Source organism: Budorcas taxicolor, chromosome 13, assembly GCF_023091745.1.
Source record: "Budorcas taxicolor isolate Tak-1 chromosome 13, Takin1.1, whole genome shotgun sequence".
Taxonomy (NCBI): Eukaryota; Metazoa; Chordata; class Mammalia; order Artiodactyla; family Bovidae; genus Budorcas; species Budorcas taxicolor.
The window spans coordinates 41,380,991-41,393,576 of NC_068922.1; the positions used below are offsets into that span (position 1 = coordinate 41,380,991).

Below are 12,586 nucleotides of genomic sequence, written 5' to 3' on the forward strand. Positions count from 1 at the left end.
GCCATGGTGCTATAGCCGAGGCTGGTGTCCACTGGGTCTCTGGCCGGACAGAGGCTTCTAGAGTCTGAAATCTTGCTCTTCTGTGCGGTTGGTGGCTCTCAGAGGAGTTGATATGAGGGAGTCTCTTCTATTGGGTGGGATTCAGTGCCTGTAAGTCTGCGGACACTGGCCACAGTTAGGTTAGGTCCATGGCGGGGGTGGTTTGCAGGCTCAGATTTTTCCTCCTCCCGCCTAGCACAAAGGGGACGTTCCCACCCCCAGAGGCCCTGCCACGTTCTCTGGAGAGTTCTGGACAACATAGTTCAGAAGATCCCGGCCCCAAGTGGAGAGGCTCTGCAGAGCCCCGATCTCAGAAGTGTGTGCTGTCCCAGAAAAAAACAGTTACCCCGAGGTACCGCCAGGTGCCTTGCTGAGCAAACACACCCTCTCCCTACTCACCTCCCCCACCCCATTGAGCTTTCTCTCTAGCGTCTCCCTGCCCCACGCCTCCCCACATTAAAAGGCCCCCGAAGCACCGACGACCAGCTTCTCTGTATAAAGCCGGGAGAAGGCGCGCGATAAACATCAGGCGTTTAAATTGGCCATTTGGAAGATTACATCTCTTCAGCGAGGGTCTTTCTTTCAAAACACTGAATTAAGGGCCGCGGCTACTCCGCACCGGCTCTCAGAGGCCAGGCACCTTTTTTCTTCGGCCGTGGAATGGGCCGGGCGCGGTGACCCGGCGCCATCAGAGGCCCGGGGAAAGACGTGGGGCGACACCGTCTAATGACAAGTAATTGACGGATTCGAGGCCGCGCATTACCAGCGGAACGGGGAGGCATTAATTATTTAAAAACGATTAGCCTCGCGTGTGTCCCGCAGCCGAGCCGTCTCGTTCAGGGAAGATAACTAGCCACGCGAACCGAAGCTGGGCTGGGAGCGCGGCAGGGCAGGCGCGCACCCCAGCCGGCCTTGGGCGCGGTGGACAAAGGCGCACGCCGCCCTGCGGGGACGGGGGAAGGAGGTGACGGGCGCCCAGGCTCCCTACACAGGGAGGTGTCCACAGAACTGACCCTGCCAATTATCAAGACCGATTTCTGGCCTTTTGGGTTTGAGATGTGGGTGACTGCGGCGGGAAGGGAAGAAACTTTCCAGTTACGGTGGCGGGTAATTTCAGTGGTCCGAGACCTAGCGAGACCTACGTCCTGGCGAAATACCAAACTGATCAAGCCGGCGCGAGCCTCCAACGAGCCAGACACCCAGCCCTAGAAAGCAAATCCCCAGGCGGAATACAAATTTGGAGTGGGGAGGAGCACCTGGTAGACCCCAGGGGAAAGACACCTTTTCTACCCTGCTCTCCAAAGTCGAGGGTCCTGCGGTGTCCACTGGCAGCCTCGGAGCCACTAGTTTCCCGAGCGGGCGCTTTCCCGCAGGCGGGGGACAGATGCCGGGTGCGGTGACCCGGCGCCATCAGAGGCCCGGGGAAGGGACGTGGGGCGACACCGTCTGTCCGATCCCTCCAAACCCCATGTCCTGGGCCAGCCCGGGGGGGGAGGGCAGTGGTCGAGGAACCGCCCCGCGGCCGGGTTCAGCATTTCCCTCCTGGAACCGGCTAGTGGCCCCGAGGCTCCCGGACCTTCCTGCGGCTCTGCGCGCTCATGGCGAGAATCCGGTTTTCCCTGGCCGCTGGGAAAGGCGCTGCCCCTCCTCGGCTCCCGGACGGCGGGGCCCCCACCGCCGCTGGGCCTCCGCGTCCCTGGAACCCACGCTCGGGCCTCGCTCTGCAGCCTCCCAGGACTAGCGCGCCATCCCCCGCCGCCCCGATCCCAGCTTCTGAGGCCCAGACCGGCTCCCACCCCCGCCTCCCCACTGTCCCAGGGCGCCAGGAGGCCCTCGGATCGAATCCCCGGCCCAGAGAAGCTGCGGGAGCCTGCGGTGGCTTCCCGGCGCTTCGGGACCCCGCCAAACTTTCCTACTGTGCGCAGGACCCAGGTTCACTCTGGGTCCCTCAACACCTAGCATCCTCAGAATTCCCCGCAAAAAGGCCACCTTCCCAACTTCGGATTCTCTCCGACTTGGCTTCTCCCTCCTTCCCCGCCCCTCAGGCCTCGGAGCCCCGGGTAGGGCTAGGGTCTGGCTGGGGGCGGGGAGGCGCGCGGAGGGGAGTGGGGGGCGCACTCCCTACCTGCGGTGCGGCGGGAGTGGGGGGCGCACTCCCTACCTGCGGTGCGGCGGGCGGGCGGGCGGGCGGGCCGAAGCGCGGCGGCAGCAGAGCGCCCAGCGCGCGGAGGGAGGCGGCCGACTGCTCCTAGCCGAGGCATCCCCGCATTTATTTGAGCTCAAACCGAGCGACTGTTGACTTTAGCACACAAAGCAAAGATTTCACTGCCCGCTAGTTTAAAAATGAATATTTTACCAAGATATCGATCAGCGTTATAAAATTCAGTTAAGTACAATGGGATCCTGCAAAAAAAAAAAATAATAAAGGAGGGGGGGGCAATATAATATCTGTGCAAATTTGCTGAAGTGTGACGTGGCCTGGAAAGTTTACCCTCCTGGAATTCGGATCTAGAATGTTTTTTTCGGTTGTTTACTGACTGTTTATTCACAGATCACGGTTGCTTAAACCCGCGCGCGGAAAAGGAAGAAAAAGAGAGAGAGAGGGAGGGAAAAAGAGACACTGCACCCTACTACGCAGAGTTGGGGGACGCGGGCGGAGGGCAGTGTGAGCGCCAGTTAAGCTGGGGGCCTTGGCGGGAGGAGGGGCTGGGGCGAGAGGGTAGGGGGCCGAAAGCCTCAGGATGCGCCGAAAAGCCTCCGGAGCGGCCAACTCCCCGACATCCTTTTTAAGTATTCCTACAGAACTATATCTTATCGGCCGGGATCAGTGGAGGGGGGCGCGCTAAGTAGTTTAAAACGACCCTCGCACAATGGGCGTGCGATAGGAAACATAGCAGGTTAGGGCAGCGCTTTCAGCCCTCATTGTCCCGCACTCGGCCCCCGGCCCTGCCTCTCGGCTCCTTCGCCGCAGGAGCCTTTTATGTGATAATGAAACACATTTCAGGCTGGGCTAACGACGTGTGTGTCCCTGCCAGGGGCAGAGACGGCCCTGATTGCCGGCTGCGGCCTCCGGATCGCCTACCTCCCCCCCCCCCCCTTCCCCTTCCCCCTCCCTTCCCCTTCCCCCTCCCTTCCCCCTCCCTTCCCCTTCCCCTTCCCCTCCCCTTCCCCTTCCCCCTCCCTTCCCCTTCCCCCTCCCCCCTCCCCCCTCCCCCTCCCCCTCCCCCTCCCCAATTTCTCTTCCTTGTGTTCTTCGGGACAATGTGGCATGTTAAAAAGGGATTTGGAGGCGGGAGGCGGAGGCGAGTACAACCCCCCCTCAAGCGCCTGGGAAGGCCAGGGTTTGAGGGGCAGAGAGATCCTGCGGCGAGTTGGCAGAGGGTGATCTGACAGGCGGTGTCCAGGCTTCGAGGGACTGCCAGGGACACTCCAAGTTTGGGTGGTCAAGAAGCCCAAAGCCCAAAGTCTGGACACGGGAGCCTGGGCTTAGAAACCCAAGGCCTAAAGTTTTGGCTTCTCACTCCAGAAATTTTCACCCTATGCAAGCTAGCTGTTCCCTGGATGACCCCAAGTCTCCGGGGGGCCCCTAGAGCCCACTGGCTCCTGCCCTAGCCTGGCCAGTTGGCAGGCCAGCAGATGCCTCTGGCAAAACCAAAGCAGAGCCCACTCTGCCCACACAACACCCATTTGGCCTCTGAGGTTTCCGCTCTTATTGGCCCTGATTTTACTCCTGCTAGACTATTTTTGAAAGGAGGCAGTGTGATTTGTAAGAATTTATTCTGGGTCTTCCTTTATGCTTTGGGGTTTTCCTTTAAGGATCACAGCATACCCACTCATCCCCTTGGCCCCATAATCCTGGCTTGCTAACCTGGCCTAACAGGTCACTTGGCAAGGTCCCAGAAGTTTGGAGGGTAGGGCGCAAAGCTGCAGACCCCTGGAATCCAACCCCTGGCAGGGGGCACCTGGCCAGACATGCTGGCTTTTACCTCTGCCTCATTCCCCAATATACCTATATTTAAAGATTTCCATCAGAACTCCAAGATCCCTTTAAAATCACTTCCAGGAGAAAGTCCTTTGTTTCTCCAGACCAAATGCTCAAATGCATGATTCCAGAAGCCTCACTACCTCTGGGCTGCAGCAAGTTCTACTAAGGTTGTGCAGAACATCTAAGTGAAGGTAGAGGGTGGGATGGGGGTGGTGGTGGATCGTAAACAGAGGCCTGTTGTTGAATGCAGGTAGAGGCCCAATTCCAGGAAAAGGTGAAGAGAGAGGCAATGATGAAAAGGAAAAGGGCTGCACCAGGAATTTGCAAATCCAATCTGGACTCACTGTAAAGGTAGGCCAAGGATTGGGAATACAGCAAAAAAAAAAAACAAAAAAAAAAAACAAAAAAAAAAAACCCCGAAACAAAAACCCCACAAAATCCAGGATTTTTTTTTTTTCCTCCAAGAGAAACCAGCCCCAGGGTGCAAGAGACGTCAACAACATTTCACCTTCACATGGCCCAGCTGGAAAATATGGATATGGAGTGTGGTTTTTGCCAGGCTTTGGAGATGAACCTGCATCAACCCCATAACCCCCAGAATGGTTCACCTGGGATCTTTGAGTTTCATTTTGTATAAAGTTAAACTCAAAATTCAAAAAGTAACCTTGAACAATGTTGAGTTCCGTTAATGATGTCCTTGCTGGAGTGTTAGGGTGAACTGTACTGAAGTCTGAAATTTACTCTGAAATGCATCTAGGAACATAAGTAGACTGATGGAGGTGTGGATAGATGGGTCAGACATCCAGTATAACAAGTATACTGAGCTGAGAACTATAGGATCTGAGCAATGGGTATGTGTCTGTTTACTGTAAAATTCATTCAACTTTAAGTTTGTCTGAAAATGTTAACAATAAAATGTTGATAAAGCAGCAACCATCTCCCCTCCCCCAAATAAAATAAAACCTGCAACCAGTCAGGGTCTCCCTCCCTCAATTTTAAAATATATCTCAGATATGTTTATTTTTTTAAATCAGGCAAAGGAAAAAAAATCTTGAAGATTCAAAGCAAAAAACTGGCAATAACACTTTAATATAGATTTGTGGAACTCTGGTCCTTGCAGTCAGAACACACATTTATAAGCCATAAATAAAGCACGCAGAAACCATAAATTAATCAGACTTGAGACCTGGATTTCACCGTATCAAGAATGTGAATGCTTTTTTCTTTTCTTGGGCATTTACAACAGACCCTTACATTATTTTTTTCTCTCTCTCTTTTTAAAACAATAGTACAACTCTGTTTTCTGTTAAAACTACATAGTTTTACACTGAGTCACTCACAAAAGTTTGTGTTTTTTTCCTTTTCTTTTTTTAATAAAGTAAGACTTCCCTGCAACGACAGCAATGAAGAGGAACCACAACAACAAAAAGTCAAGAATTGGCAGGTTCTTAAAGAAGCAGGCGTCTACACAGTAGTGGAAACTGAGGCTTTTCTTCTTCTTTTTCAACAGTTTAGCTTTTTCTTTTCCCCTCTTTATATAGGATGGTAGACATCAGTGTGGCCCACGCGAGGGAGGGAAGGGCTGCAGAGGGTGAGGGGAGACCTCTGTGGGGGGGCGGGGCAGGGTGTGAAGGGTCCTTCTCCCTTGCACCTTTCCAGCAGCCCTCCCTCAGAGTCTCCACCCCACTTCCTGTCTCTCCCATCTGGGTCCCGGGCTATCCGGGTCGCCGCTGTCTTCTTACGAGGAGTTCATAATGGGCCGGGAGTACACGCCCTGGTAGTAGGAGGTGTCTGAGGCCAGGGGCGAGGCATCCAGGCCCGCTTTGTTCGTGACCGGGCCCATGGCCAGGCTTCCCGGCATGGGGGACCCGTAGCCGGGGTAGTGCATCACCTGTTCGTAGGCCTTGAGGTCCATTTTGTGGGGCTGGTGGTGGTGATGGCTGTGATGGTGCTGCTGCTCTGACGACATGAGGTTGTTGATGGAGAAGGGGTGGTTGAAGGCGTAGTGGTGCTCCGGCTTCAGGTGGGCCTCGGGCGGCAGGCCCGGGTGATGCGGAGGGCCCAGCAGGTGGGCCGCGGCCTGCTGCTGCTGCTGCCCGGGCGAGGGCGCCGGCTCCGGGGGGCTCAGCGCCGAGGCCGGCGTCCCCTTCAGCTCCCCGAGGCCCCCTCGCTTGTGCTCTTGGCACGGGGAGGCGCTTGAGTGGGGCGACTCGGTGCCCGCCGGAGTCTCGGGAGCCGGCCCGGCGGCCGCCTCTCCGAGCGGACCCTGCGAGGCCTGGGCCCCGGCGGCGGCGGCCGCCTTCTTGCCGCCGCCCGCGGCGCCCGCGGCCTCCTTCAGGGCCAGCTGCTTCTCGCACTTGAAGCGCTTCTGGCGGCGCAGGTAGCAGCCGTTCTCGAACATGTTGCCCGAGTCGGGGTGCAGGGTCCAGAAGGAGCCCTTGCCGGGCTTGTCGGGCGAGCGGGGCACCTTGAGGAAGCAGTCGTTGAAGGACAGCGAGTGGCGGATGGAGTTCTGCCAGCGCTGCTGGTTCTGCCGGTAGAAGGGGAAGAGGTCCATGATCCACTGGTAGATCTCGCTCAGCGTCAGCATCTTGTTGGGGCTCTGCTGGATGGCCATGGTGATGAGCGAGATGTATGAGTAGGGCGGCTTGGCGTGCGTGTAGCTGCGCCGGTACGTCTTGGGGTCGCGCGCGCGGCTCAGGCCCGCCTGCCCGTACATGGGGCTCATGGAGTTCATGTTCGCGTAGGGCGCCAGGCCGCCCATGGCCCCAGCCGCCTGCCCCCCTAGCGGGCTCAGGCTCGGGCTCAGGTGCGGCCCCATGCCCGCCACGCCGGCCGCCCCGGCCGAGCCGCTCATCCCGGCCATGGCTCCCGCCCCGGGGGACATGCCCGCCAGGGACGGGCTCATGCCCGCGCCCACGTACGACGACATGTTCATGGAGCCGGCGCTCATGTTGCCCGAGCCGCTGCCCATGGCGGCCGCCGACATGCTCATATACGTGTTCATGCCGTTCATCCCCAGGCCGGCGTTCATGTTGCTCACCGAGGAGTAGCCCTGAGAACAGAGCCCGAAGGGAGGCGCACAGCGTTAGCACCGCGGCTGGAGAGCGCCCGGCCGCCTGGCGGGACCCCCGCCCCACACCCCACGCCCCACGCCCGGCCGTCGGGCCAGCCCAGGCCCCCGCCTCCAGGGAGGCCTCCAGGGAGTCCTGCCTTCGCGCGGCCTCGGCCCGCGCCCTGACCCAGCGTTCGTGTCACCCGGAGCGCGCCGCGATCGCCCTCGGAGAGGGGGCGCGGGGGCTGCGGCTCTGCGCTCGTGGCCACCCCTCAGCCCTCTTTCGCCCGGTTCAGGTTCTACAGCAGGGGTCTCCGGGAGCGCGCTGAGCCAGGCACCCCAAATGCAGCTCCCCTCTGTAGAATCTCCCCGACTCTCAAGCCAGTACACCGAGCAGGCGCCGCTGCCTCGGAAGACTCCTCCAACCCTGGCCAGCGACCTGTGGGACACGGCGCCGGGTGGTCTCCAGCGGAGACGATCCCAGGGTCCTCTCCGTTCAGCCTTCCTCCCGGACCCCATCCTGGTCCCCGGGGGAACCTAGACGCGGTTCCCGTGTGGAGCCTTTGGCCACCCTGAGACATTGAGTGGCGGGACCGGGAGGGGACCGCGAAGTGAACTGGTCGCGGCTGGGCTCTGCAGCCACAAACTTTCTTCCTCTTTGTCGTCTCGTCCTCGACCCTTTTTTTCTCTACCCCAGCCCCCGACTCCTGCCCACCTTCTCCTCTCTAGCTCCCCACCCCCTCGCCGGCCGACCTCCCACCCCTCCCCAGCCGCGCGCTGCCAAACACAACTCTGTTAGGATAGTGCGTGGCTCGGCCACGGAGAGGATTTGGAGGCGCCGCAAGTCAATATTTGATCACAAAGTTAATATTATCTCAAGGCTAACAGTGTGTCGTATATAAAAAAAAAAGAGACCCATTTGAGTCGAAGGAGGGTGGGAAAGGCGGCTGCCCCGTGCGGCTGGGGTGGTGTTGGTGTGGTGTTGGGGTGGGGGTGGGGGGTCGGGATCCGGCCAGTGAAGCGGTCCCGAGGTTGGGACCGAGGGCAGACGCCGCCACCCAGCTTTCCTCGGCAAAGCCGACTGCCTACCTCGGGCTCGGTGTAGTAGCTGCTCCAGTCGGACGGCTCGTGCCCTTCCATCTTCACCGCTCCCAGCATACTGGAAGCCGAGTGCATGGCAGTTTAAAATTTAACAGCCACAACAAACGACCGGCAATCACCCCCCCACCCCCACCCGCCTTTAAAAAAAAAAAAGTCGGCCGAGGCACGGTCCCCTCCCTCCCTCTCGCTCTCCCTGTCTCTCGGCCCCGCTCCTTCGGCCGGCCAGAGGCGGTGGTGGGAAGTGGGCGGGAGGTATGGGTCGCGGGAGGAGGGGGCCGGGGGTAGGAGGAGGCCCGGAGCCGAGCCCCGCCGCCGGAGCGCCCGCCGCCACCGCGCTCGCGGGCTGCCCGGTGGAGGCCGAGGCTGGCAGTGCCGAGCTGCCCGGAGGCGGCGGGAAGCGCGCGGCGCGGGGGAGGGTGGGGGGGCGGAGAGGAGGAGGAGGAGGAGGAGGAGGAAGGGGTGGAGGAGGGAGGGGGAGGAAGTGTGGACCGCGCAGCGGACAAGTGCCGCAGTGACGTGGGCGGCTGGTGATATAGCGCGGCGCGCCGGCGCGGGCCTCCAATCCCCAGACCCCGGGCAGCCCATTTGAATAATCAGCTCACACCTGGGTGAGAGGGAGCCCCGGCCTGCGCCCCGCACCTGCTCGGCCCCCCCCTCCCACTCAGCCGCCCTGAACCCCTGCACGCGGAGCCGCGACGGGCGAGCCAAGAGGGTGGACGCGGGCCTCTGGGGGGGAGTCCAGCCCCCCTTTCGTCTGCGGGGCGTCCCCGCGGGAGGAGGGACCCGGGAGGAGGCCACCCGGTGGAGCAGCCCAGGGCTCTGACCCCCACCACCAACCCTCTCCCCGCCGGCCGAGTCTCATTGCGCCGGGCGCCTGGTACGTAGGTCCGAGGGCGCGTCCGGCCTCCGCTCAGGCTCCGCAGAGCCTTATCACAGCCGCATTTATTTATCCTGGTTTCTGCGCTCGCAGGGCTCATTCCCTGTCGAAACAGCCAGCCAGTGACAGAGCCAGTTTGCAAAGCGCTGTCCTATGTAACAAAACTGTGTACACACCTTGAACTCCCCGGCCGCTGCTGCTGGGAGGCCTCTCCCGTTACAGTTAAGACCCAGAGCGGCTACGGAAGGCCTGCGGTCCCGCCGCCCCGGCTTTTTGCCTCCTCCGCGCCCGGCTTCCAGGGCCCGACTGGGCGGCTGGCGGGGACGAGTCCAGTCAGTCCCACTGTCCCGGCGCCCGGCGCAGGGAGCAAGCGGCCCCGCCAGCAGCTGCGACGGTTGGGAGACTATTTGTCTCTGACAGGAGGGAGTGTTTCAAGGTTACTTTTCAGCCACAACCAGGTACCCACAGAGTTTCGTAACTAAAACAAACAAGGCCTGAGGTGAGGGGTGAAGCGAGAGGAGAGGGGAATTAAGGAATCAATACTGGGGCAAAAAGAGTCCGCCCGAGGAGGGCCTCTGTGGTCTTCGGTTTCCCGAGGAACTGTTTTATGAGAATTTGCAACCCTAGCACCATATTCGTCCTTTTATTTTCGATCCAACTTCCAGTTCAAATGATCATCTGTTCTGGGTTAGCTACGGAGACCTCAGTGAGCCAGATTTGGGGTGAGGGTGGTAGGGAATACTACTACAGGTGTTTGGAGGTGGACACCTTTTCTTGATTCTAAAAACCAGGGCGCTAGGGCCTGCAACGCTTTGAGCTAAAGGTGCAGGCACTGCTGATCTAATTCATAAGGAGGGCGTTAATGTACCCGTTGAGCAAGGGCCGGGGAAGGGTTCCCCACAGCCAAGGTTTGCGTCTGCCCGAAAGCAAGGACCCTCAAGAGGGACAGGGCGGTCCTGGGTACAGCCTGGGAGTGCCCTGGGTGTAGGCACACATAGTGTCGGTGTGTGCTGGGGAGCCGAAGGGACCAGACCCTGGGCATCTCTCACCGGTCCCCAAGCATGGGTGGAAGCGACTTGACCACTCTCCAGAGGGCTGGGGAGAGACGGTGCGCACTGCCCTGTTTTTAGCGTTCTGCGCAGGCCCAGGGCAGAAACACAGACACAAACGCGCACGCACGCACCCTTCCTCCTCCCCGCGGGGCCCTTCTCACATTCATCAGTGTGTGTGCTTAATCACTCAGTCGTGTTCGACTCTTTGCGACCCCATGGACTGTAGCCCGCCAGGCTCCTCTGTCCATGGGATTTCCCAGGCAAGAATACTGAAGTGGGTTGCCATTTCCTTCTCCGGGGGATCTTCCCGAACTAGGGATCGAACCCACGTCTTCCGCATTGCAGGCTAATTCTTTACCGTTTGAGCCAGTAAATCAGACAGTAAAACCGGAGAAATGACAGACAGCTTTCGGGGGTGCAGAAGATGGAAAGCTCGAGCGTCCTGGTTAACATAGTATGGGCGTCTATGTATGTGCACTCCTCTCTTTTCTCTCTTGGTTCTGGAAACCTCTCCGCCAGCAGAAGAAAGCACGGCCCCGGGGAGGAGGGAGCGCCCCTGGGTGGCCCGGCCCCGGGTCCCCGGCTTCCGCAGTGACAGGGCTCCCCCTGTCGGTCACGCGGCCCCGGGATAGACCACAGCCCTACGGACGCCCGCGGCCCTAACCCAGCGACCCGGGCTCTCGAGCCGTCCGACGGCGTCTCCGAGTCTCCCGGAAAAGGCTTGCTGGCGTTTCTTCCGGGTCCCCGAAGTTCTGCACAAACCCAGATCGACCTCCGCCGCCTGTGGCGACGCCGCGGAGCTCGGGCGACGCGACCGCCAGGACCCTCCCCGGGAAACGCGAGCGCGGCCGGCTGATGCTGCGGGGAGCGAGCTCTCACGCCGCGGGCCCGCCGCTGGTCTCCGCGCCGAGGCCCGAGGGGGCGCTCCCACCCCTGCGACTCTGGCTCCTTCCCTTCCTGGCAGCTCGAGTTTCTAAAGGTTGATTCAGAGCGTCTGGCACGAGAGCCTCAGGCTGGAATGCTGTAAATTGCTCTGGGAGCGTCTCTCCAGGAAAAAAGTTCGCGGGTAACTCGGGCTGAAAACAGATGTTTCTCCAGCTCTACCCCCACCCCCTTATCTGAAGGAGGACTGAAATCTGCAAAACTTTCCTTTGCTCGTGTCCCCTGTTACCCCCCGGTCTTATCCGGCGCTGCCGGCTTTCCGTAAAAGTCGCCTTATAATCGACGACTATGCTAGGGGTTAGCGCGCACTGATTTTATTCCGGGTGCTGCCCCAGGGCATAGGCTCAGACTCAAATCTGGGCCTCCTCCGGGCTCCCTGCAACTTCCAGTAACACTCCTTCATCCCCGTGGCCCTCCATCATGTGAAACTAGCCAGTGGGGAAGGGACATCAACAACTAGAACTCAACTTCCCAAAGCGATGACCCATAAAATGCCAAAGGGTGGTGGTGGGGCGGGCGCTTCTGGCTGATGAAGATTCCGGTTCTGGAAGCCTTTTGGAGAATACATACTGGGACAAGATTTGCTTTAGGGAAGCTGTCCCCAAACTTTTTGGCACCAAGGACCTGGTTTCATGAAGGACAATTTTTCCAGGGACCAGGGTGGGGGGAGATGGTTTCCAAATTACATTTACTGTGCACTTTATTTCTATTATTATTATTATTACATCAACTCCCACCTCAGATCACCAGGTATTAGATCTCAGAGGTTGAGGACCCTTGCTTTATTTAGCGCATTACCAGACAGGTCTGCAGTTGAGGTTAAAACAGAAGAGACAGAGAAAGGTGACTTTAGCAAAATCTTGTGAAAATATACGTTTTACCTCCAAAGAACCTTTGGTTTTGGGGAAATCAGACACCCACCTCTCCGTTATTCATTCACGGTGGCATTTTCAGGATGAGTCCCAAGTCTTAATAAAGAAGAGGCATATAGTTGTGTCAAAGGTTGTAGTTAACATTTCACTTTCTGTGGGTTGTTATTTCTGAAATTTCATTTAGAAAAATCAGACTATCAAAATTAGTCTACTCGGCATTGAACACTCAGATACTTTTTTTGCTGGCTTTCATAGTTCTTTGATGGCCAAAATCCCAGTTGTTTACAGAGAGGGCAATTGAAAAGATAATTAGCGAAGAATATCTTTCAAAGGAGATTTATGTGAAAACACACACACACAAGAAAGTGGTTTTCAAAGTGAGAGAAAAGCAAGATATGACACTGTAGGTTTATACACAGTAAGTTTATTCACATGCACACAATCTACCTCTATTGGGCAAGATTCACAGGAAAAGATGGGAAATAAGTCCTAATAAATAATGATTAAGTAAGATAAATATGTTGCCAGAAACCCTGGTTGTGTTTGGTGGTAGGATTGTCTCTTCAATCTATGTTTTTCCTGCAGTATAGTTGTATCATTTTATATAATAAACTATTATTTTATGATGACATTATTTTTGATTATTTTAAGTGAAATATATAA

At 57.9% G+C, this 12,586-nt stretch overlaps 1 protein-coding gene across 1 annotated transcript; it reads right to left on the reverse strand.

The window, feature by feature from the left end:
- Positions 1–5,762: 5,762 nt before the first annotated feature.
- FOXA2 (forkhead box A2) lies at positions 5,763–8,255 on the reverse strand. The gene is made up of 2 exons (XM_052651201.1): positions 8,169–8,255; positions 5,763–7,079 (listed from the first exon to the last, which is right to left on the reverse strand). Exons 1-2 carry the CDS (start codon positions 8,253–8,255, stop codon positions 5,763–5,765), a joined length of 1,404 nt encoding a protein of 467 aa, XP_052507161.1.
- Positions 8,256–12,586: the final 4,331 nt, after the last annotated feature.

Coding starts and splice junctions, on each gene's coding strand:
- FOXA2 (XM_052651201.1), bottom strand. CDS start 8,255: ATGCACTCGGCTTCCAGTATGCTGGGAGCGGTGAAGATGGAAGGGCAC. Junction 7,080..8,168: donor GCTACTACACCGAGCCCGAG/GTAGGCAGTCGG, acceptor CTCTGTTCTCAG/GGCTACTCCTCGGTGAGCAA.